General features: G+C 43.2%; 2 protein-coding genes across 3 annotated transcripts in view; one reads left to right on the top strand and one right to left on the bottom strand.

Annotated features, from left to right (window-relative positions):
- cdh7a (cadherin 7a) overlaps window positions 1-20,180 on the top strand; it is an 80,028-nt gene extending 59,848 nt beyond the window's left edge. For both annotated transcript variants that reach the window (XM_061757672.1, XM_061757670.1), the window contains exons 9-11: window positions 11,539-11,656; window positions 14,006-14,254; window positions 18,549-20,180. In XM_061757672.1, coding sequence (XP_061613656.1) covers window positions 11,539-11,656; window positions 14,006-14,254; window positions 18,549-19,108 — 927 coding nt within the window. In that variant the 3' untranslated portion in view covers window positions 19,109-20,180. The remainder of the gene's footprint in view (window positions 1-11,538; window positions 11,657-14,005; window positions 14,255-18,548) is intronic.
- cdh19 (cadherin 19, type 2) overlaps window positions 10,836-25,463 on the bottom strand; it is a 114,851-nt gene continuing 100,223 nt past the window's right edge. The window contains exons 15-16 of the transcript XR_009785825.1: window positions 14,859-14,936; window positions 10,836-11,640 (exon numbers count right to left, since the gene is read on the bottom strand). The gene's annotated coding sequence lies outside the window, so the exon portion shown is untranslated. The remainder of the gene's footprint in view (window positions 11,641-14,858; window positions 14,937-25,463) is intronic.

Here is a 25,463-nt window from a genome sequence, read left to right as displayed (position 1 = left end):
GTGTACTTCTTTGTCTTATGCCGAGGGGTGGGCATGTAAAAAATACAATATTTGCAAGTGATTTAATTTGCATGCAGGAGAGCGTCTGTTCTGGTTTGGAGATCTTTTTTCCAGGCACACTCCGAGTTGTTGTGTTTAATTCTTTCACTGTTAAAATCATTCCAAAAATTTAAAATAAAACTGATAAGTGCAGTTGAAGCTAAAATTAAATAGTTCTTATCCACACGTCACCCTCAGGATGAAGAGTATTTATTGGAGTAAACATTGCGTCTTTATTAGCCACCGCCGTTATCGACTAACATCCCGCTGCCGCTGCTGGATGATTATCATCTTTTCCACTTGTCCGCCGATGATTATTGTTGAGCAACACCAGAAGCTTTTTATCAGCCATCAATCTCACGCCGACGCTCAGGTTCGAAATGTCGTTTGTTTATTTCTCACCCACAAGCTCGGAGTTGATTTATGCTTGACGGGAGCGCGACTGCGTTGAAGCAAAGTCACTCCCTGACAATCAAAGCGGGCCTCGGGCCACGATGACGACCCTGAACGCCGTGACAACGTCGTCGGCCCATCTGTGTTTATCCTGCTCGAGCAGAATTACTGCTTACTTAACGGGAACCGCATCTGATTTGAGCTATTTGATGTGGAAATGACCATAGAAATCCATCCATCCATCCATCCATTTTCTGAGCCGCTTCTCCTCACTAGGGTCGCGGGCGTGCTGGAGCCTATCCCAGCTGTCATCGGGCAGGAGGCGGGGTACACCCTGAACTGGTTGCCAGCCAATCGCAGGGCACATAGGAACAAACAGAACATTTCCCATTCAACATGTTGCTTCCGCTATAACCAGGTCAGAGAAGGTCAAAGCAGTCTGCGCCAGCCGTATTGGTCGAACAAAGTCTGAGGCCCAAAGCGCCGCAGGACTCGCTTGTTACTTTCTGCACACAACCTCAGACAACGAAGATGTTTTCATTGGCAATGAGGCTCCAATATTTCTCTGCACAGATGCAGCGGCTCAAAAGCCGTTAGCCACACTAGTCATTAACATTTGAATTATACTGGTTACAATGTCAAATACCAATGTTTACAGGAGACAAGACACACCGTGGAAGATTATTTGTCTGGATCTTTTTCAAATCCCCATTCTGAGAATGACCGAGGTTCAAATACACCGCAGACAACCACAGACATTGAACGTAACGTTGACATGGGCAATTAGCCGCTAATATTTCTGGGCGTGCATGTGGACGCAAAGTCGCTCAGACAAACTGGCCATTAGCCTTTGAATTATTCTGATGACAATGTGAAATATCAATGTAGGCCGTAGCTGTCAGCCGAGACGTTTTCAGATTATTTGCAGGTAGGTAACATCGGACACCGTATGAAGTCATCAAAGACAGTGTAAACAAGGTACAAATGAACACAATGTCACCTTCACAATCAGGACAAAATGCAAGTCTCAGTACAAAAAAAACAATTATACCTAGTTTCGCTTGCCAAAGGCATTATTAATAAGAGTCAAGATCTTAACTTTACACGTGAAGAGTGGAATCATGAAAACGTGAAAATGGAGAACATTTGACCTTTTGTCTTCTTAAGACTCAGAACATTGTGTCCTGAAACTCCTGTTGCCAAATTCTTCGAGACGGACCCACAAGCCTAATTAGCAATGCATGCATGTCATTTACGTAAGGCGTGTAACAACACGGTGAGCTACGTTGTTTTACCTTCAAGCTGAGAGGATCATAAACAGAAGCCTCGTACAAGGTTATTTGTCGGTATGATTCGAATCGGACACAGACGAGGTTTGTTCCTAGTAGTAGTTGCGCTCGGCTTTCGAGCATGCAATAAAAGAGATTTCATGATGAAATGTTCACGCGGAGACACATCCAGGGCGCCAGGGAAGTGGGAGTAGCTGACATTTAAATAGGAGAACAGCGTTTGAATTACAACTAGCTACCTGCTAGAGGACTGAATGCTGCTGCTGCTGCCGGTGGATTGGCAGCGTGTCAGACTCCTGATTTCGAATTAATTGAACTGCTCCTTTTGTGTGCGCGACGGTCCGGTAACGGCCGTGTCCCCTCGCTTTGGCCGCCCACTGGCTGTCACGCCCGCTGGGTTCTCCGAAGATGAAATAATATCGCTTGCCAGTCTGGAACGCGCAGCGAGCGCGTGGGCCGTGTTAGCGGCGGGCACGGCGGCGGAATAACCTGCCATCGTTCAGGCCTAATTAAGGCCGCCTAGTGGCACTGGTTCCCCGCAGACCGGAGTTGCCACTTGTTACGGATCGTCGCCGTCGTCTGTCGTCTGCCATCTTTATTAATTGCGATTGTGACGGGGTGATGAGGGTAAGGCCCAGCGGCGGCCGCTTTGGTGTCAACATTACACCCGTGACCGCACTTGGCGTTGCACTCTTGATCGCTCAACATCAGTAACAAAGTACAAATACTTCCTTGCTGTATCTAATATTTACTTGAGTATTTATTTGTTTGACTTTTAACTTTTACTCTCTCCGTTTGAAAACAGATATTTGTACTTTCTACTCATTACTTTGTCAAAATAGGCCCATTACTTTTTTCAACTTGACGACATACAAACAAAGTAGATAGAGAGATGTAAAGCCAACCACGGTCGAGATTTTGATTGATTGATTTAATCGAGCGATTGATCGATGGACTGAGGTCTTGGCGACAGCAGCGACATTGTGAAAGGCGAACCAGAGAGCGTTAACGAACGACGAAGACGCAACAGATTTATAGAAGATATCAAGAAAACATTTTGATTCCCCCAACCCCCCTCTCTTCTCAGTACAAGCACGAGGTAAGTTAATAAGAGGGAAACTATTTCGTGTGGAGAGAAGTTTGTTTTTTAATTGTGCCAAGCCATCAAAACAGATGTTCTATATAATACATATCATTTCAGTCTGCTCACGCCTTTCTTGTAGTCAACTATCCTTCTTCTTCTACTTGAGTTTAGAGCGTTACTACTTTTCCCACGTGTGCTCACAGTGTTGTCTCGGCGCGACTTCCGAACTTTGTACTTTCACTCCTTCCAAAAAGCTTCACTTCCGCATCAAACCCGACTGATGACGTCCTCGCACATCCGTCCAAATTATCACTTCACCCCACAAGGTGAGAGGTGAAAACAAACACGTCGAGGCGCGTGGGACGTGGCAAACAGCACGACGCCAGCTATAAAAAGACAAACATCACGTCGCCGGGGGATCGGCGGTGGGGGCAAGGCAAAGCTTGCGCAATTGACATCAAACGAGGCCGTTTCCCGAGCCGCCGCCGCCGCCGACCGACCTGTCAGCGCGCGGCGTTACGGGTGTCACATCTGGGTGATGTTTAGGGCGTCGATGGCGCAGCGAGGGGTGCGAAAACCCGCGGGCACTTCCTCCATCAGCGAACCCCGATGACAGCTGTCATATCGCCATGGCGATAAGTGCCACCTATTTGATGCGACACTTATTTATACTCTTTCTCAACTTTCACTCGCTGCCTTGATCTTCTCGCATGACGCGACTGCCAAGCGGGCCCGAGTGAAGTTTGTGTTTGCTTTAAAGATGCTTGGCTGCCTCTGATAATACACATTCGAATATTATAACGAGACTCGAGGTGTTTCCTTTCTTTGCTAATGTCAAAGAAGCCACTCAGGCGTGTTATCTGTCAGATTAGATGCTTCTGGTTCGCTTCAAAATGCGTGTCAGCTCCCGCTAAGAATGGTGTTGCTTTTTTGGAAACAATTTATTAAGCTTCATTAAACTAGCCTAGCTGCAAGATAATTGGCTTTTTGGAGGCGAGGGTCGGGATCTTCTATGATGCACTTCTGTGTCTTGTCAATGTCAAATCAAGTCGGTTTTATTGAAATAGCGCCAATTCACAGCAGAGGTTATCTCAAGGCACTTTACACATTGAGCAGGTCAAGAACCACACTCATCGTATAATATATATATATATATATATATATATATATATACACACGTACAATGGACCGGTATCTTGAGATACAAGTTTTATTCATTCCCTGACCATGCTTGTAACACAAAACAGTCCATTGAAATGAATGTAAATATCACATCGTCTGTTTCCGCCCTTTCCAATAAAAACAACAAACAAAATGTGAAAGGTGTATTTTAATGAGAAAAAAAAATCGCACTCTATAATATTGTACTTTACAAACATGCAGTAATGACATAATAAAATAGAATGTAAAGACTTAAACCGTTTTTGTCACACTTTTTGGGCGACGTCAAAAGTCCTCAGCAGTAATACTAGTCGTTCTTTGCAGAGGATAAAGAATGTATGCATGTGAGTATTGTTTATGTCTCCGTGATGCTCCGCCGTTGTCTTCAAATATCAGTGGCTCGAAGGGTTATAACGCCACATTGATGCTATTTGTTAGCACTCTGTGGTGTTTCCCCATGATGTGTTAGCAGCCAGGGAAGGGACGAGAGCACAATGGGCACGACAACCGCTGTATCCACCGCAGTAATAGTCCCATAATGACAGCAACAACGACAATCGCGGTCCGCTTCCAGCCGACAGCGAGCGGAGAAACGAGAAGGCGCACACCACCGCAAGCGAAGTTCGCTAGACATCGTGGAGAGAACGAAAGACGCAAAGAAAGGCGGGTTAGAAACATCCTAGAGAGGGATCGAGAAGAAAAGAGGGAGGGAAGCTCAGTGCATCAAGGGAGAAAATGGAACGTAGCTGGAAATTGTGTGTTCAAATTTGTCAAAGCCTGCATTTGCCACCGACGCGGCACAACATTAGTGGCGGAAAAGCTCCACGGTTCACTGTGAAGATCATTTTAAAGCAGTATGGCTAGGAGAATTATTAATGTTACAGCATATTATTTGCATAATATTCATGAATTAAATAGGGCAGTTTTTTAACCCGTTCATGCATGAATGATGACAACCTCCCTCCGGATTTGCCCCCTCAAGGGTTTTCATTACTCTTTCGGCATGAAAAACGACTGAAAATACTTCGTTTTTTTTTTATGTTGTTTCACTCATTTCTTTTACATACATATTTTAACATTATTCCAGTTTAATGTATACGGAACCCTCCGCCTCGCTTCAGTCGACAGCTTTTCAAAGGCTGTTTCCTTCTGTATGCTGTGGCGACGCAAGTCTTCATGTCAAAGTGGTGCATCAGTCACTACAGAGTTGTTCAAAAGCGTTTTCCTTCGACATGGATGAGCCTTGATATCAAAATTGCGCATCAGCCACTACATGGTCCAGCATTTCTTAAGCTGTTTTCACTTGCAGTCAGCTGATTTCAAATTGCGCATCAGTCACGAGAGTGTGCGCCGATTCATTGTTTTCGTATTCATGCCAAAATTTCATATCGACATTTTCTTCTATATGCACCATTCTGACCAGTTGCTGGCAGTGTATGGGACCACATGTGCGTCCACTGTAGTGACTGATGAACTCTGACATCACGACAATTTTGAGTCCTTATGTGCTCAAGCAAACACGTCGACGCTGTTGATCACAACACAACTCACACCTGCTTGGCATCAATTATCATCCTCTCATATAAATGCATCTTGATAGTGAAGTGTGGTGGAAAAGTACTAGCGCTCCGTTTCTCCTAGTTAGGCGCGAAGGGTTCACGGGGCACTTTTGTTGTCCGTCGTGTATCAACTCGATAATATTGCCGGCGTTTAACTGTCACTTTTGTCTTGTAAGCAGTCGGCGACATGGAGGTGTGACGATTAATTAAGCAGAAATGTTAATTAATCGTGTTGACTTTGTTTTGCGCGGTCCTTTAAAATGTCACGGATGTGATGATGCAACGACCATCTTGACAAACTGTGATTTTTTGGGGGGGGATTCAACGTTTTCCACAAACAAGAACGGTCCGGTTGCCTCGATTCAACCTTTGCGGATTCCCGTGAAATCGACACAGGCACGCCTGGTACTTCATTTCCCACAATGCAAAGGACCAACGTCGTCTTGATATCGTAGCAGTGAGCTGCTGTGTTCTTTATTCAGCGAGAACTCCTCCACAGTCGTTAAACAAGAAACGCTTTTCGACTGAATTGAAAGGGAGGAAAATAACAAGCCGGCGAGCATTTCTCAAGCAGTTATCGCACCACAAAGTTGCTTCTCGCTGTTGTTTTGCGCACACCGGCGAATGTGGAGACGCCTTTTGTAGCGCGCTCGCTTGTAAACTGGCAGAAAACATTTCATTGTGTGACTCACAGGCCTCCTCAGTCACGCCGCTGACAACCCGCCGCTAATGTCTCTTGACGCAAATTTATGTCCACATCCCCCTGCCTCTCTCCTTTCCCCGCTCGGCCCATTAGAGGAATCCTCTGCAAAAAGCTTCTCGCCGAGCGCCTTGCATCAGAGGCGCGCTAATGAAAGGCATTATACATTACAAAGTGTTTGATTTAAGTCTCGATTTATAGTCTTTTTTTGATTTGTATTCTTTTTTTTAACCCTAACCCACCCCCTCGCCGCCGCTGCAGCTTTCCCACAGATAAGCCGCCCGAGCCATCCTCGGCACTCAAAGGACATCAAAAGGTTCAAATTGTGTCGGGGCTGCCTCCTCTTCGTCGTCGTCAAAAGATGAAATATTCCATAACGCATCCGGCGTGATCCGCCCGTTCAATGGCGGCTTTCGCCGAGCTGTCACCACGTTAGGTACACCCGCGCCGTCTTCGTGGCGTCTAATCCCAGAGCCGCATCAACTCAATCGCAGATAAATAAACTAAACGCGCTGTCGTGATCGAAACTGTCACACTGGATTTGTTCAATGGTGCTGATAGCTTGGATTTATAAAGTACGGCGCCTTCCGAGGGACCCAAAGGTTGCAAATTGGGGTTCCGGACCAGGTTCAGGGTTTCCAAACAAGGGTTAAAGGCAAAGTTAGGTGTTTTAAATTGGACTTTCAAGTCAAGTTTGAAATCATGTAAGGCACTGATTCCTAATGTCGAGGGAAAATGGTAACCTTTTAGTAGACAAGCAACAAGACGGGCGCTCTAAAATTAATGAGCGATACGATTAAATAAAAACTCCCATGCAAGGAGAGTTCCGTTCAAATACGACATGCTGGCTGCTTCTAAGAAGTGTTGTCGTCAGACAGTTGTCGTCTGCCTTATGCAACTCGCAGCGCGCCAACCACTTTTTCTTGCTTTGTCTCACAGCGAAGTGATGATACAAGTTTGGAGACAAGACAAGGTCTGCTTTCTTAGCCTCGCACTAAAACCAACGAACGACTACATGAGGTTATAATTGGTTGTCCAGAAATTATTATTTATTAACGACAAAGAATGTATCTTTGTTCATCTATCCGTGCCGGCGACCTATAGCGGCAGGCAGAACAATTAAATACTCTTCCACTAGATGGCAGAAGGGACAATGAACCTGTGTATGCACTTTTTGGTGACATTTTCTAATGTAAAATGTGTGTCAAGAGACACTGGGGTAAATCCTAAATCCTCCCGAAGCTACTTCAGGGACCTTCCTGTTTGCCGTTGCTTTGCCCGCCACTGTGCATAACTGGCACCGCGTCCACCTCCACCCGCATAGAGACAGCACGCCACCAGCGTCATCTCATCACGGCTGACGACTGATTAATGCGCCACGCCGCACTGATGGAAAACTTTTTTGTCTGGATATTAAAACAGTCCGGGCCTGGCTGGGCTGATAAATTATCGGCAATCGCTACCGGGGGGATCCGGTTTGGCTACAAAGGAGTCGTCAGCTTTCATGGAAATGAGTCAGCGACGCCCACTTTGACGGCCATTGTGAAGCCTGTCGTTTGTGGGACGTCTGCCGTGTTTGGACAGATCTTTTTTTTTTTTTTTAAAACCCATTTCATTCCTTTTAGCTGCCCTACTTCAATTAGAAGTTAAGGTTCCAAATTATGGTTTCAAGTCTGGGTTACGGTATTAAATAGGGATTACAGTTTCTAATTAGGGTTCGAAGCCTGGTTTAGGGTTTCGATTAGGGTTTGAAGCCTGGGTTAGGGTTTTAAAGCTTGGTTAGTGGTTCAAATTATGGTTTCAAGCCTGGGGTTAGTGTAATAATTTGTTTCTAATTAGGGTTTGAGGCCAAAGTTCAGGTTTCAAGTCAGAATGTGGGTTTCAAATTGGCTTTAAACCTGGGTTAGGGTTTCAAACAAGCATTAAGGTTTCAAAGTAGTGTTATAATCCAGGATTAGGGTTTCAAAGTTTTGTTTCAAGACAGGGTTTGGATTTCAAATTAATATGTCAAGCCTGAGTTAGGGTTCCAATTAGGGTTACAAATCAGGGTTAGGATTTCAAATTAGGGTTTGAAGCCAGGAGTTTTCCTTTTTTTTTTTTTTTTTTTTAATTAGGGTTTGGAGCAAAATTTAGGGTTTCAAATTAAGGTTTCAAACAATGGTTAAGGTGTCAAATGAGTGTTTGAAGCGAAGGTTAGGGTTTCGAACTGGGGTAGCAATCTCGCGTTTAGAATTCCAATTAGGCTTTCAAATTCGGGGTATGGTTTCAAATTAGGCTCTCAGGCATGCAATCGGGTATTACTGTAAACGAGGGTTAGAGTTTCAAAACCCTTTGTGGCTTTTAGCCTCACTAGTTGGATGAAAGTAATTTATTCATGAGTGTGTGTGGGGGGGGTGGTGGGGGGGGGGGGGGCGGTGGGGTTCTAAATTGATTTCCACATAGCAAATATTTATGAATAAAAACATCATTACGGCGCATGCACATGCCAGCAGGCGCAAATAAATTGCTTTATTTGGAGCTTAAATTCCATGCATTATTGATGGCGCGCACAAGCAGAACTGAGCCGCCGCTTGCCCGCCTGCCCGCCGCTTGCCCGCCGTCCGAAGTGGACCCGCACAAACGGCGCCAACGCCTCGAGCCGCAAGCTCTTCTTATCGTCACTTATTTTCATATGCGCAATAATCAAGAGCAAATGGAGAGACGTGGATTTATTTTCTACAAGGTCCACGCTCGACAGGCATGGGCGATAGTGTACATTTTTATTGATTATTATTATTATTTGTATCTCTAATCAGAGACAACCACAAGCAGGTGCGTTCGAATGCCACACACTGGAAGCGAGATGTTATTAAAAAAAAAAGGAGATTTGTGTTGTTTGCATTGTGCTCACATTCTTATCTGCACTATGCCAAGATGTTTTTTTGTTTGTTTGGTTTTTTTGCACTGTTGTATTTATTTTCTGTTTGTTTCACAATTACTGCGGAAGTGGAACGCAAGTCCACATGGTGCTGAGCACGTCGCAAATAATGCAAATGCGACCCAATGAATTTCAGGGTCAAGCTATTGCCATTATAAAGTCATATTTCTTTATTTTTTGGGGTATTTTCAATGTATATATATATATATATATATATATATATATATATATACATAATATTTTTAATATATTATTTTTACTTGATATATTTTGTTCTCATTTTGTAACATTTATTTGTAACTATTTCTGCAGGTTTATGATTGTGGGGAGGATAGGGTCAGGTCAAGGACTATGTCCATGTCTCAGCTTTGTTTTCAGGTTTAAGTTTTTGTCAGGTTTAAGTCCAGGTCTTAGTTCAGGTGTCGTCTAGATCCAGGTTTAGTTCCACATCTAGGTCCAGGTCCAGGTCTAGGGCTAGGTCTTGGTCTACTAACTAATTCTTAGTCCTAGTTGAGGTCTAGGTCGAGGCAGAGATCTAAGTCCAGGTCCAGGACTAAGTCCAGGTTTTGGTCCACATCTGAGTCCATGTCAAATTCTTTATCTTTGTTTACTGTATGTTCAGGTCCAAGCCTCGGCTTTGGTCCAGGTTAATGTCTCGGATCTAGAGCCAGGTCCAGGTTTAAGCCTAGACCATGTCCAGGTCCTGGTCCATGTCTAGGTCTTGCGCTAGGACCAGGTTTTGGTCTCTGCCCATGTCTAAATTTGAGTCCAGGTTTAAGTTGAGGTCCTGGTCCAAGTCTGTGTACTATATATTTTTCTCCTTCCCGCAACAGCCCTCGTTAAATCGGATCCTTATTTTGGAATACGTTTTTTTTTAAGCCAAAGAAAAAGTCAAACCCACGCAAAAGTGAGATCTCTGTCGTGACGGTTTCGCTCCGGAATATCCCGTGCTGCTACCCGAGCGCAACCTCTCCTTCTTCTTCTCATTTTTATTCATTTATTTTATTTTATTTTTTTTTACCTGTGATTTGGATTTAACAACAGATAACGACGTGCTCGCGGTCAACGAAGAAGGAAACGGGGGGCTGCACGCAGCGGGGGAGGAAGCCCCCCCCGCTGCGTTCCGTAATGAACGTCTGCGTTATGAGCCAGCGAGAAGATTAATTTCATTATCGCCAGCATGTTTTTTTACATTTTTTTTAAAGAAACTGATAAATACTTTTTATGCTTTGCCATGCTCTTAATCTTTTATGGATACATGTTCGTGACGTTTACATTTCGTTACGACAACTTTTTTTTTTAGGTTTTCTCATCATGAGAATGAGAATCACGTTGTAAAATAAACAAGAATGTCTGAAATTCTCGTCAATTCCAGACTTTTTTTTCTGAATGAATCTGAATGTTTTTCTTGTAATAAAAAAGATGGGAAAATTTTCTTTCTTAGAATTAATGAATAATTTTTTTATATATGAAAATAGAACCATGTTATTATAAAATAAAAACATATTTTTCATTCATTTCTCGGAAAAGTGTTTTTTTTCCTCATAAATTAATCAAGCAAAATTACAAAAGAAAAAAATCTTAAATTACAAAAAGTCATTAATTTTCTTTTTCCTAAATTACAACTCCATTATCATAGAATTCAAACATTTGTTCCGGTAAAGAGTATATTTTTTTATTGAAAGAGAAAAATACTGTTGCAAAATATATTTTCAAAGATTTACCACAAAGATATTGTCAAATTTAATCCATGCATCCATCCATTTTCCTCCGCTTATCCGGGTCCAATTTAATTTTGTACATTTTTGTAAAATTACAAATTTCTTCACGTAAAATAAAATAAAAATCTTTTGCAAAAATAGTCTGATTAAAAAACAAACAAAAAACAAATCATTATGTAAAAAATATTTTTAAATTACCCCCCTCCAAAAACAAAATGGTTTAAATTGAATTCTAAAACAAATAAAATCTTGTGGCTTTTTATTTTATTTTATTTTTTTTTATTTACATTTTTGGGGTAATTTTTGGTATAGGGGAAGGCAGGCGTGCCTTACAGTTGTGAGGATCTGCGTTCGAATCTGCCCTGACCTTCCTGTGTGGAGTTTGCATGTTCTTCCTTGTGCTTGCGTCTGTTTTCTTCAGGTCCTCCAACTTCCCCCCACATGCCCAAAACATGCATTTGAGCTTCGTTCAAGACCCCAAATTGCCCATAGGCGTGAATACGAGTGTGATTGTTTTATGTCTTAATGTGCCTTGCGACTGTTTTGGTTCATCCGCCACCCTAATGAGCATAATTAAGCGCAATAGACAATTTCTTGGTCTTTATGCCGGAGGAATTGACGTCGCCGGCGTTATTGAGCAAAGATGTTAAGTGCGGCTGTCTTGCGGCCTCTCAGGTGATCCAGACGGTCAGCGGCGTGGACAAGGACGAGCCTCAGAGCGGTCACCGCTTCTACTTCACCTTGGATGCCGCCGTTGCCGGAAACCTCAACTTCACCCTGCGGGATAACAAAGGTGAGCGTGAGGCTAACTTAGCCGGTCTCGTCCCTGTTTGGTCATCAGGGGTATCGAGTATGCTGCCTGCTGGTTGAGAAGATTCGCCTTTGCTTTGCCGCAGCAGGTTTTGTGCTGCCCGCAGTCTCCTCTCGGATGAACTGTGCCAGGCCCAACCTGATTGCGACATTGGTCAGCAGGCAAGCCTGGGTTTAACAGTTCTTAGGGTTTCAAGCTAGGGATGGGGTTTCAAATTTGTGTTGAAGCCAGGGTTTGAGTGTCAAATTAGGATTCCAAGCCAGCGTTAGGGTTTGAAATGAGTGTTTGCAGCCAGCCAAAATGATTTCAAACGAGGGTTAGGGTCTCAAATTATGCTTTGAAGCCAAGGTTAGTTGGACAATCTTGTATACTGAATTCCGCATTTCTGCTCAGTACAATCTTTCCTCTTTCGTACAACGAATAAAGTCCAAAAAGACCAAAAAGAACTCCTGGTGTTTCGTTGGCACGTATCCCGCGTGGTCCCTGAATTTGGACTTCCCCTGCGCCTCGCAAGGCGACGCGCAGAGTTACGGCCGCCTCATAGCCAACCCGAGCGCTGCGATTGAAAGCATAACTCTGCTCTGACAATTCCCTCCACGCCGTACTATATTTTCTTTTCAGTTTTTCAACTTCTACTTCATCTGAGCCAAACGCAGCACGAGAGCGCGTTAATATTATCCTAAAGAATAGCAGACAATTTTGCATTGCAATTTGCTGGTCTCCTACACTCACTGCAGTGGGCGGATGAAGATGAGATCCGCTCAACTAAGGGAAGCGTATGAAGTGGAATGTATGAAGTGCTGCCTGCGCGGGTGAAATTCAATTAGCGCTCAATTTTCATCATCACACTCTGGGCTACTAGTAGCCGCTCACCTCACCGCAACGCCGAAGTTGAGCGGGTCAGGGTTAGCAGCGGCTCATTTTCACAAGGCAGGACCCCGCCCCCTCAAAACAGGCTAATCTCAGCGAGGCTAACAATAGTATTTTGCCATCATTATTTTATAGGTGTCATTAAGGCACCTGGGAAGCGTTTTAAATTGTAAAATAAAAAAGCTTGTGTCTCCTTTAAAGACAAATGATTGACACAAGCACATTTTTAGATTTTAGTGTTCTATTTTCATCGCTTCTCACCTGTTTTTTTTCCCCCAAGTCTCTTTATTGATTTAGACCTTATTTCGGGCTGTAAGACAGATCCGCCCGCCGTGGGTTTCCGCCATCAAACAGTCGTCAAACAACAGGTGGCCACGGCGAGGCAGCGTCGGCGCTTAATGAAGAGAGTTAATGACGCCATCTGTTGCTTTTAATACTGTAAAGCTGTTTCATCCGGGCTGCATCAAATCTTACACAGAACTCAACTAAACTTTATTTATCGAGCGCTTCATACAGAAGATGCCACAAGATGGTGCCGGTAGTAATTGGCGTCAAGGAAGTATGTTGACGTGATACGTACATCTCGGCCGAGAGACGAGCTGAAAACGCTCCAATTAACAGACGACCGAGGTTCTCGTGAGAATTGCGATTTTTATTTTTTCTTGCACTTCAAGTACATTTTTTTCCCCGAAATCAAATCACCTGTAAGCCATTTGTTTTTAACAGTAATGCCTGACGGTGCAACAATCAATCAATTAATCGACAACTATTTTGATAATGGATTAATCATCTAGAGACATTGTTCACTTCAAATTGTCCAAATCCTTGGAATTTCAACAGTAAATGTTCTCTGATTTCTGTATTGCATATTTGATTCGTTTAATCAAAAAATAAATTGACGCATTCATGAGTCATTAAAATAATTGATAGTTGAAGCACTGGAGTGTTGTAAGATGAGTTTGAAATTGTTTTGGGATCATATTTTGTGGTATATTTACAGTGTATTTAAATAATCTAGGCAATTATAAAGTTGTTTTACTTGTAATTTTTCTTCATTTGCAGCTGGGCTCCGCCCCGAGCCCCAGCAAATTGTGAGGCTACAAACATTATACTTACCTACTGCAATGCCCTCGCATGTGGGAAAGGAGAGCCACAGTCGCCAATGCATTTTTCTGCCATTTATTGAACACCGGGACAAGAGTAAAATACATAAGCAAACGCATGCAGAAGCTGCTGTTGGCCACAGCTCTCACCCAAACACTCACACGGAGCCTCGCCCACGTCACGGCGACACCCTACCGAGCCCTTTTCAATACATTTTATGATTGCAATTTGTTTGAAATGTGATTTTTTTTTAAAATAAGTTTACATGTGTTTATGAAATAAATCAATCAATTATATGATCTATCTATATTGTGCCTTTTCACCTATTATTTGATCAAACGTTCTTGTTTATTCCAGATAACACGGCGTCCATTCTAACCAAGCGTGGCGGCTTCCAGAGGCGAGAGCAGCCCATGTACCGGCTGCCCGTGCTGATCGTGGACAGCGGCAGCCCGGCCCAGAGCAGCACCAACACGCTGTCGGTGCGCGTGTGCGAGTGCGACGCCGACGCCGTGCCGCTGTCGTGCGGCGCCGTGGCCTACACGGCCACCGGCCTGAGCACCGGCGCCCTCTTGGCTATTTTGGGCTGCATCCTCACGCTGCTGGGTAAGAAGCCAAACGCTGATTTATTTCCTCTGCGAGCGCAGGTGGAACACGCCAAGCATTCCTGTCAGGGCAGAGGTGATGCGTTTGCCTTCGAGCATCTTTCCGGCCGCAGCTCGTTTGCTCCCTGCCGCTCGAGAGAGCGAGAGGACCCATACACAAAGTAGAATAACGATAACCCCCTATATCAGGGTATCGCACGTCCTTAAAATGAGCCTTAAATCCGTCATTTAAGGTCATAAAATTGCCAGCAAAACAATTAAAGCCATTGAATTTGACAAAAAACAAAATTTGACAAAAAATTGTGAATGTTTGCAATTTTAGCACATTGAATGGTCAGTAATGAGACCGAGTCCACGTACAGAAACAGAAAGCACGTGAGCGCCCACAAAGACAGCATGGATTGTATTTTCCCTCATGGAGGCAGCACTTCATATACTACACTTGATAAATGTGCAGATCTGTGTATGTGGCGCATGCAGAGGAAACACCGCCAAACGCACCACTTCACCCTCACCGCATCAAAAGCTTTTCATGATTACGTGCTGCTTACTGGTGCCGAACGCTAATTTGTGCATCCAACAAAACTCAATGCAGCTCTGCTTACCTTCCGGCTTTGTAGTGTTTCAGACAGTGTAGTCTGGCTGTGGCTCTCATCCAAAGTCAGGTGTGCTCAACCGCAACCCTAAGCGCGAAAGAAAATGGATGGATGTTTAAACCTTTGCCCAGATCTGCTTCAGTATTTCAAAGTTTGCAAATATTGGAAGGAGAAAAATCAACACAAACCAGCGTCAGAAAGCGTTACACAAGCGCACCGAATTTATTCTAGTCAAGATCCACATAAACGTTGTTGACGAAGCGCAAATGTCACACTTGATTGTAGCTGCTGGAGGAGGTCAGCTTTGCAGCACAAGGCTCCCACCCTCCCCTCGCTTTATTTTTGGAGTTCCGCGCGCAGGTCACGAGCAGGCCGAACCTAAATCTCCACTCTGGTAAACACAGGCGACCCGGGTCAGCGCGTTGTGAATAGCAGCGCGCATGTTGACGAGCGCAACGCCGCTGGAACCCGGCCAGCGAAATCAATTCATCGGCGTTGCTTCTCGTGGTTTTGGCTCGCGGAAGGTTTGCTGCTGGCTGAAGATGCAACACTTCACTCGCTCACCTTGACTTCATGTCCAACGATTAACGCAGGCAGCTATCTATTGAATTTGTCCATAAACGCCGAACATATTGTTTTTTCCTTACATTGTTTCATTTCTATTGGTGTGTGTGTATTCCGCCGGACTTCAATGAGAAGTGGTTAACCCACCAGATGTCACCTCGCTCGCGTTTGAAAGCGACAGACAAAGACACAAAGAGTCGCCGTTTAACGCTCGGGAGGATCTAAAGGAGCTTATGCCAACGCTGAAATGAGCTCGGCCATCAGGTCACCACGCCGGCTTGCATCCGGCGCGCCGAGAGACAGAGAGACGAACGTTAGTACTCGTGCTCCTATCATATCGTTTAATCGTAGAAGCTGACAAAAGAGGCGAGGGAGCACTGAAGAGTGGCTAGAAAGTGTTTGGGAAAGGGCAGGTGCTTGAAAAGTGACACTCGGAAAACATCAGATCCACAAGCCGGCGAGGCTAAACGACCGTCTGGCACAGCACAGATAAGAATGTCTCTGGTGAAGCAGCATGTGGTTTATTTTGGACTCCTGGCTCGGACTATTTGCGACGGTGTCACCCGAACGTGTCTGTCACTAACGCAGTGGTAAACCCAAACTGCAGTAAAATACGTCGTTTTTGACACGTGGGCCTTGGACGAGATCTGCGGTCCTCGAATCGACATCGCAAATATTTGAAAATATATCTGCTCCAGTTCGAACTGATTCTTCCTTAGCATCCACACAAATCTCTGTGAGGTCCATTTTTGACGGTTTTCTTTTCCCATTTGAATATGTCTTTGTTTTTAATGAAGCATCTTGACGACTATTTGGTGAAAATCGAGCGCCTTTATTTCGCCGCATAGGTGCGCAATCCCCCCGAGGGCCAATTAGGACGTGATGTAGCACTCAAAAATCTTCTCCTAGAAAGCCTCACATCCGCTCCGGTCTGTATTCTCGTTTGAGCGCTGTCCGTCTTCCGTCTTCACACGGCAACCACTTGTGATCTTTTCGGCTCGACGGCGCTCGTCGGACAGCGTTTTTGGCGTTCAAAAAGCGTAATTGTTTGAGAAAGGCAGAAGAAGAAGAAGTCATTTTCTGAGGACTGCAGTGACAGTTTGGCGCAAGTTTCCAAAAGAGCTTTGAGGTTATTTGAGGATATGGAAATGAAATCATGCAATGGGAACAAGACGTCGTACGAACATGCTTTTCCTGTTATTCACATGCACAAAATGCCATTGAAGTAACTACTAAAATCCCCCCCCCCCCCTCCCATTATGTGATTTTAATGTAGAGGGGAAAAGATGCAATCAAATAAATGCCACAAAGTTTCAATGATTACCACAACGGTTGAATCGAGGCAACTGGATTTTGATTGTTTGTGCAGTTCATTTTGTTTTTTTAGGTGTTTCGACAAAACGTGAATGTGGCTGTCGTGGTCCTCAAAGGAATGTTCCTTCTGCGCGTGCAAATTTGCAGTCTTAAATCGACTCTTGAATCTCAAATGAGTTTATGTGCGGTCGCAAACCGATCTTATCATTTTTTTTTTGTTTAATTCCGGAGCCAACTTTTTGTTGACCACACATCTGAGGCTTTGTTATCGTAAGTTTAACGTTTTATGATTTTAAGCCGAAACGGTTTTCAGAGCAGATCACGGAACAAAAATCACCCTTCAAACACATAGGGTCATCTCTCAGCAAAAGCGATCAGAGACATCCGAGGCCTGACTTTGACCGGGTCGGGCTCCAAATCGGCCCGATTAGACCTTTACCCGGTTTTAGTCTCTCGGGTTCGGTCTTCATCTCGACATCTCATCCCCTCACCGTCGTTGCTCTTAATTCTGTTCCAAAGACTAAGCCCGTCTAATTGCACTCGGGGTCCACGCAACGATGCATGCTGGGAAGTCCCCGTTTTGGCTATTGATTCTGGATCACTGAAACCGTTGAAAAAAGAAAAAAGAATAAAGTCCCATTTTATGGACTGCCCAACTGGACCGGCGGTCCCTGACATTTTCTAACTGACTCATCCCCGCCAGTTGTGTGATTGAACATTGGCTTGTTTCCAGGCTGCCTGGCAGGCATTAAAGCTTAAAGAAGTTCCCTGGAAAGCGCTGAGCGTCTTCTATTCACTCCCCGCATCAATCGGAAATTAGAATGAGCTCCGAAAAAATCTTGAGCGGAGATGCTTGGCACAGATTCCATTGCGACTATTTGAGAGCTGTTGAGCATCAGCAGTCCACGGCGGGGCGATGCCCATTCATCTCCCTGATCCCTCGCTTGCGTTTCCTCTATTTGCGCCTCCGAAGTGGGCTGGAATCTTCATCCCGGCGCCCACCGCCGAGAAGAGCAGCCTGACGTTGATGGATAGACGATCATTAGACATTTGCCAGTTTGCTTGGGCGTAAAGTTATTTTCAGCTGCTGGATCTCAGAGACACTGCAGACACTTTCTGGTTTCCGGGCAGAATGGAGATGATAGCAGGCATTAGCTGCATATAATTAACACGTAGGCATGTTCTCGCCCGGAGAAAACCCACCCAGGCACGGGGACAAGATGCAAACTCCACACAGGCGGGGCCGGGATTTGAACCACGGTCCTCAGAACTGGGAGTGAGATGCGCTAACCGATCAACCACCGTGCCGCCGCCTATGATGAGCATAAACAATCCAATTGAGACAGTTGCATTCACGGTTGAATTTGGACGTTCACCTCTAACTGTGCCTTTCAGTCAGAGTGGTAAAGAATATTAGAATGTCTGGTAGAAAAGTCTCGAGTGTTCGCAGCGTACACATACACAGTATATATTAGAAGTATTTTGATGGTACGTTTTGTACTTCGCGACTTCAGTTTCTAAGTGCTTTTGTTCTCTGAGACTCATCCAATCTGCATCTCATTTCCTTCAAACATCTCTTTCAGCCGCACGGCTATCACTTTCGCCAAATTAGCCATCACGTCGGCCTTCTTTTAGCGCACTTCTCTCCGTGTGCTAATTGTCGTGAACGTCAAGATGAAATGTTGCATTTCCGCCGCGTCTCAAGTGTCCCTGAGGTTTTCCTCACGGCGCTGTCAACACATTTATGGCGCTCGAATGGCTTCTGGAGAGCGTCGTTTGTCACTCGATATTGACTCCTTCGTCTCCCCGCTTCTCCCGCAGTGATGGTCCTTCTCATCGTGACCGTGCGTCGACGGAGGAAGGTTCCGCTCATCCTGGAGGAGGAGCGGGACATCCGGGAGAACATCGTCCGCTACGACGACGAGGGCGGAGGCGAGGAGGACACGGAGGCCTTCGACATGGTCGCCCTGCGCAACCTCAACGTCATCCGAGATCCCGGCGCGCGGCGGGACGTCACGCCGGACACACCGACCTTCTTCCAGTACTCGTCGGCGACGGCGGCGACTCGTCCGGCTTACAAGTCGCTCCCCGACAACGTGGTGTTCCGCGAGTTCATCTGGGAGCGGCTCAAGGACGCCGACGTGGATCCCTCCGCCCCGCCTTACGACTCGCTGCAGACGTACGCCTTCGAGGGCAGCGGGTCGGTGGCCGACTCGCTCAGCTCGCTGGAGTCGCTCAGCACCGACTCGGACCAGAACTACGACTACCTCAGCAACTGGGGACCGCGCTTCAAGAAGCTGGCCGACCTGTACGGCAACGCAGACGGTGCGGGAGCGGGGGGCGGAGGCGGCGCGGGCGGAGGCGGGGTCGTCTTCTCGTAGCCTTTGAACGTCGTCGTCGGGGGAGGAGGACACTGACGGACGGATGAGAGATTTATTGTGAGACGATTTAGTCTGGGAGAGATTCAAAGACAAGACGCGGGAAGTCGAGCGAAAGACTCTTCAAAAAGCTTTGGGTTTTGTTTACCTCCTGGGACGGATCTGACTTCAAATGTGTCGACTTTCAAGATTTCTCTTTGGGCCTGCGGTGCAGACTCTGACTGCGCAATGGGAAGCAGGTGGAGTGTTTCCACATTGGCACGGGTTGTCAGTAACTGTCCTACCTGTGATCCTTTGCGATCTAAAAACATGAAAGATGTTCAAAATCGGACCAAGTTTGTCTTCGGCAAAAGTTGAATCGAGTCAACTGCACTCTTCAGTTGCCTCAATTCAACTCGTGCGGATCACCGTGACTTCGATGACCAAGAATCTAGACCCAGACATACTTTACCCCCAAAAAGTTAGCAATGTTCGGCTCGCAGGTGACATTTACGGATCAACCTCTGATGCACTGTAACATTTCCAGGGGAACCTAATTTGACCTTCTCTTAACGTGAATGCAAATATTCAACTGTTTGTTTGCACAACTTGCTGTTCTCTGACAAGGAGTCGAAGGCCAACAATTCAACGGTTTTCTTTTTCTTTTTTGCAAAGATGTCCACTTCGATGCCTTTCTGTGACTCTTCCAGTCTCTCTGTATGTCTGTCGCTACCTGCTGATGAAACCCTGTGACACTCTACTGTTAAACTCAGTGGCCCCTTTTTTCATCTGTCGAGATTATAGTGCATTTTAGGTTGATTCTGAAATTTCACCAGGAAAGGCCAACATTCGGAACTTTTTGTGAGTGGTGTCGTTTTGTCTAATTTTTTTTTTTTATCGGTGGTGGGTTGGGGGAGCACTATGCTAAAGAAGTGAACCAATCAAAAGAGTAACCGTTTGATGTCTCACAACACGCGATGTTGAAATGTCGCATTTGTCTACTTTTTTTTTTTTTTAATTGTTCTGTTTAAATTCAACCTCCCGCCAGAAGTAAAAACAATCCTTTGCAGGGTCGAGTTGGGCGGGTGGGTTGTGTTTTTTTTTTTTTTGGGGGGGGGGGGGGGGGGGGGGCGCCATTCTTATTGCGCTCGATTGTGACAATGACGCCACTTAGACGCTAGAAGAAGAAGATGAGGGACAGTTGTACGCCGCCGAGGTGGGAGTTTGAAGTTTTTGCTTAAGTAGTCCAGCATATATGGTCACCTTTATTAATGGAACACGCACACACACTGTATGATAGTCTCGTTGTTTTTTTCCCCACACTTTCACGTTCAACTGATGGGTGTTGCTATTTATTTTCAGCAGGCAGGATTGTGACTTTTTATTCTGTCTTTTTTCATGAAATAAAATTGGCATTCAGCTCAGTATGAGTGTTTTTGTGTGTGTCTGTCACTTAATAATAATAATAGATTTCAAACATTTGTTGTCATACAATTTCAACATTTTTCTTCTACTATTACACACATTTTTCTCGTACAATAAAAACTACAATTTTTCTGGAATATTTGTATTCCTATAATGTCGCAAATCTTTTCCTCATAAAAAAAAATAGTTTGTATGTCTTTCTAATGAAATATACAAACTTTTCTTTCACACAAATTTAGTTTTTTGCAAAATAAGTTTTTTTTCCTCATACTATAACCTTTTTTTGTAAAATTTCTCATACAGTATCTACAGTTCTCTTGTTTTTACTCGTAATAGTCCCATTTTTCTACTACTATACCAACCTTTTTTCCATGCAAAAGACGTAAACAAGAAAATCTGAAAATTGAAATTTTTCTACAAACTACATTATGGTCCCGTTAATTTTCCTTTTTCCAGCATTTTTTCTGTAATACTCCAATGACTTTATTTTCATATTTCTTTTTCTATAATTAAAATTTGTCACGTACTTTTCATCCAAAATCCAATACAAAGTTCTTAGCAAGTGTAACACAAATGCAGAACAATGCCGGTTCATTTCAAAAGAATTGAAGGATTACTTTTTTATTACTATTTTTTTTATTACTTTTACTATTACGTTGAGTCCCTTCACACGTTGAAGCTGACGCAAACAAACAAAAGTGCGTGATAAACCGATCTTAGCGTGAGTGCTAGTTAGCATGCGGCTAATTGCCACAAAACACGGATTGGCGTGAACAGCGCGAACGAGACTGGCGTTTTCGGTAGCTGTCAGTCAAAATCAGGAGGACGCGTCCGACAAGGCGGTCGCCGCGGGCGATACTTAGCGGCAATCGAGTGACGCTCCTCGCTATCGGCGTCGAGGTCGAGACCTCCGCTGATTGCACGCGCGGCCGCCGCTCGGCTAGCTCCCGTTCTTATTATCGTAAGCGCGCATCAGCAGCACAAAATTGGCCCGACGGAGAAACGACAATTTGCAGACGGATGTGAGGAACTCGCTCGTCCACGCGAACGGCCACGCGGCCGTCCTGGAACTGAAATACACGGTGGACATAAAATGTCTACACGCCACTCTTCAAATGTCAATTTTTGTGATATCGAATAAATGACACCAAGATAACTAATTTCATAACTTTTTCCACAGTCAATGTGACCTGTAAACTATAACCCGTAAAAACACAGTAAAAACGTAAGAATAAAAAACTATATATTTTGAGGTTGCACAAGTGTGCACACCCTCTGATACCTGTATAATAAAAATATGTGAAATTTCAACTTTTTTCTTGCATAATAAAACACCTTTTCCCCCATGTATTATGAAGAATCTTGTAAAATGACAACATATTCATATTCTTCTTTTAATCATATATTTTTACACTTTTTTCCCCATCATATTTGAACTTTTTTCCCCCCTTGTATTAACACAGACACTATTCTGGTACATTTGTATTCTTGATTGCATATTGCGGGTCAGAAATTCAAAGACGGTGGCAGCCTTCCATACATTAAATGTTGGAAAAGTTGATTTTTACCAAAAAATAATAATAATAATACAGAATGACCCGAGTCAAGTCAACTTGAATATTCATTTGTTAGTTCAGCCAGCAGCTAACAAAACTCCAAAGGAAAGTTGTTGTTTTTTTCTTTTTTTCTTTCTGTCTTTGGGCACAGAGAAGCAGAAAGGACATCACAGAGGTGTTGGGAGAGGGCGGGGGTCTCCGCTGGACGGACGCTCGGCGGTCCTGAGCGAGCGAAAGACAAAAGGCGGCCGACGAAGATGAAGAAGACAAAGAAACGCGGCGGGGTCAGGCTGTGCTTTTATTATGTATCTTGTCTGCAGAGCTCACGGTCGGCCTGCCCGCCTCCAGCGACGGCAGTCATGTGACGCGCTGGCTATATATTTTCTGCACATGTTCACTGTGTACATTCTCGAGAAGAGAATATTGATGGCAAGTCGACGCGCTGGACAATTCATGAGCTACGCCAACTTGTTTTGAGCACTGATGACAAATGATTCATCTGAACCGATGACATTTTATCGCCGTCAAATGTGATGTGCAAAGTGTGTTCATTATTAGGATCGCTCGCTGTTAGAAATGATGAATGGGACTTTTTACACTGCTTCATCTTAATTCTGTAGTGTTTGCTACTTGTGCCTGCCGTAATAAATGGCATATTGTGATATTATAACAAATGCTGAATTTTCAATTGGATTTTTAAATAAACTGGACTGGTTACTCGTGATATTCCCAGTTATTTTATTATTGCTGCTCTTTTTGCACTTTTTCTTTTAATATAATAACTAAAATTTTGTATATCTCAAAATCTTTAAATAGAAATTATAACATTTTTCTTGTCAAATTTGTGACTTTAAAAAAAAATTCCTTTTTTTTTTTTCTCGCACATTTAAAAAAAGGATTTCATTTGACTTTTTTTCTTTTGATATCATGTAAAAAAGTATAACACTTTAAATACATGATTGTAATATTCATTTTTTTCTTGTAAAATGGAACTTTTTCTGTACAATAATAATTTTTTTCTACCAATATTAACGTTTTTGTCATGTAAAATTTCCCCAAATAATTTTCAGTACGATTTTTCTTTTTTCATCGAATGAATTTGTTTCTCACAAAAAAAAGAAAAACTGTAAAAGTTCCTTTTTTCCCCCCCCATTCTCAGTTTTTTGTCCTAAAATGTAACTTTTTTTCTCACAGAATCGTTGCTTTTTTTCTTGTAAAATATGTTTTTCTTTTCTATGAGTCTCATAATATTTAGTTTTCTCCAAGTTGTGGGGCATTAAAGTTTTTCTTGTTAAAAATGTTCAATGTATTTATTTAACCTTTATGTATTCTTTATTTATTGAGAACAGATTCAACAGATGTATGATATATATATATATATATATATATATATATATATAAAATCGTAAAATGCTGACTTTAGTCCCATAATATTATATTCTATCAACACCAATTTCTCTCCTCACAAACTCTGCGTCAACACAAATCCAGTGATTTTATTGCTATTATGATTATAATTTTTAATAAAACAGAAGATTATGCGGCGGCGACAGGCCACAACCTGTCAGGACGACACCGGTGCTAATGAGGCATAATCGACGGCGGCCTAATTAGCGGCGCTTTGTACTGTGACGTGCTTTCATCATCATTAGCCGAGTCGGGATTGATGGCGCGCCGAACGCCTGGGTGGCGCTAAGTGTTTGTTTAGCACGTCGACGCGGAAGACGCTTACATGCTACAACGAGTCGGGCGAGCTGAGCGACTCTCCGAAGATTCGCTTCAAATATGTCACATTTGGCTCGCTTGTTTGGAGAATCGCCATGAGTGATTCAAATCGGTTGCCCTTGGAAAGCGACGATTAAAACCGGCGACGGCGGATGCGAGCCCATCGGCGACGGCCTTCGCGACGCGACGCGGCATCGCGGACGAAACGTCAGCTCAACTTATAAAATTTGAAAATGTTTTGCTTAGCATACCAACTTCACTTTTTTAAACAGTTGTTAATATTTTTTATAATAGAAAATGTGTTTTCTAAATTTTTAAAAAAATATTTTTTTCTACTTTTTTTGTTGTAAAATTTCAGGTTTTTACTGTAAAATTTCAAGATTTTATTTTGTAAAATTCCAAGACTAATTGTAATATCCTAAGATTTTTCTTGAAAAAGAAAATGGATGTATGGATGAGGCTAACTGTTTTTTTAAAAAAAATTTATGTTGTAAAAGTTCAAGTTCTTATTGTAGAATTACCATTTTTTTGTAAATTTGTTTGTGTTATTGTAAGGTTTTTTTTTTTTTAAATCGTAACTTTAACCTTTTTTACTTTTTTATTGTAGTGCAATACCCTTTTTGTAAAATAAAAAAGATATATATTTTTCCGCAAAACTTTTTTTTTTCTTGTCATACAATATTTTTTTCTCAAAATAATTTTTTTCCTTTTGAAATTTCAAGATTTTCTCAGAATACAGTATGGAGTTTTCTAAAAAAAAAAAATTTAAAATGAACATCTTTTTCCACAAAATGTGAAACAATTTTCTGGCAATATTACAAAAACAATCAAAAAATGTTAACTTTCTCACAACATACCAACTTGTTTCTTGTAATATACCAATGTATATACTAATGTGAAAAAATGTATGCAATATACCAACTTAAACATCAATTGGTTTTCTCGTACTATAGAAAATTCATTATTTTCCATGTAGTATTTTAATCATTCAAAATATTTACTCCTAAAATAGGAATAGAATAGTGGAATAGTAATATTCCATATTTTTTTGTTTTTGCGTAATTATTATTTTTGAATACGTAGAAATTTTGGTTAAACAAATCAAATAAAAAAATCACAGTTTAAAATCCCCCCCACCCCCCAAATGTTTTATCCTATCTTTCAAAGACTGATTTCAAATATAAAAGATTTGACAGGGTTGTTTGGCGGCGTTGCACATTTAAATGAGGCCGACTAGTAAATCTTCTATCAATGGGACTATTAAATCCATCAGCGGGCTTTAAGACGCCGCTGCAAATCCATCGGCGGCCGTCGGAGGAAACCTTTCCGACGACACGACGCCGCACCGGCATCCACGCCGACGTTATTTGTTTGAGCTTATTAGCCACAACACACGCGCTTCCTCTCATCTGCACGGCCTCATTTGCATATTTTTACATTCAGCAGCACACGGTCGTCAGCCGGCCACTTAATAATTCCGCTGCCGGCGTGGCCTGGCTTTTTGTTTTTCCAATAATAATAATAATAAAAAACAAAACAAAAAAAAGTAAAATGAGAAGAGCAAATGATCCCGCCGGTGTTTAATTGAGTTTGACCAGGTCTTCGCTCGGTGTCGGCCTAATCTCGCCTCGCCGCCGTTCGCTCGCTTCCTCCCGTCCCGGCGAGACGATAAA

Source organism: Phyllopteryx taeniolatus, chromosome 20 (genome assembly GCF_024500385.1).
Source record: "Phyllopteryx taeniolatus isolate TA_2022b chromosome 20, UOR_Ptae_1.2, whole genome shotgun sequence".
Taxonomy (NCBI): Eukaryota; Metazoa; Chordata; class Actinopteri; order Syngnathiformes; family Syngnathidae; genus Phyllopteryx; species Phyllopteryx taeniolatus.
This window is presented reverse-complemented; position numbering and strand designations above follow the sequence as displayed.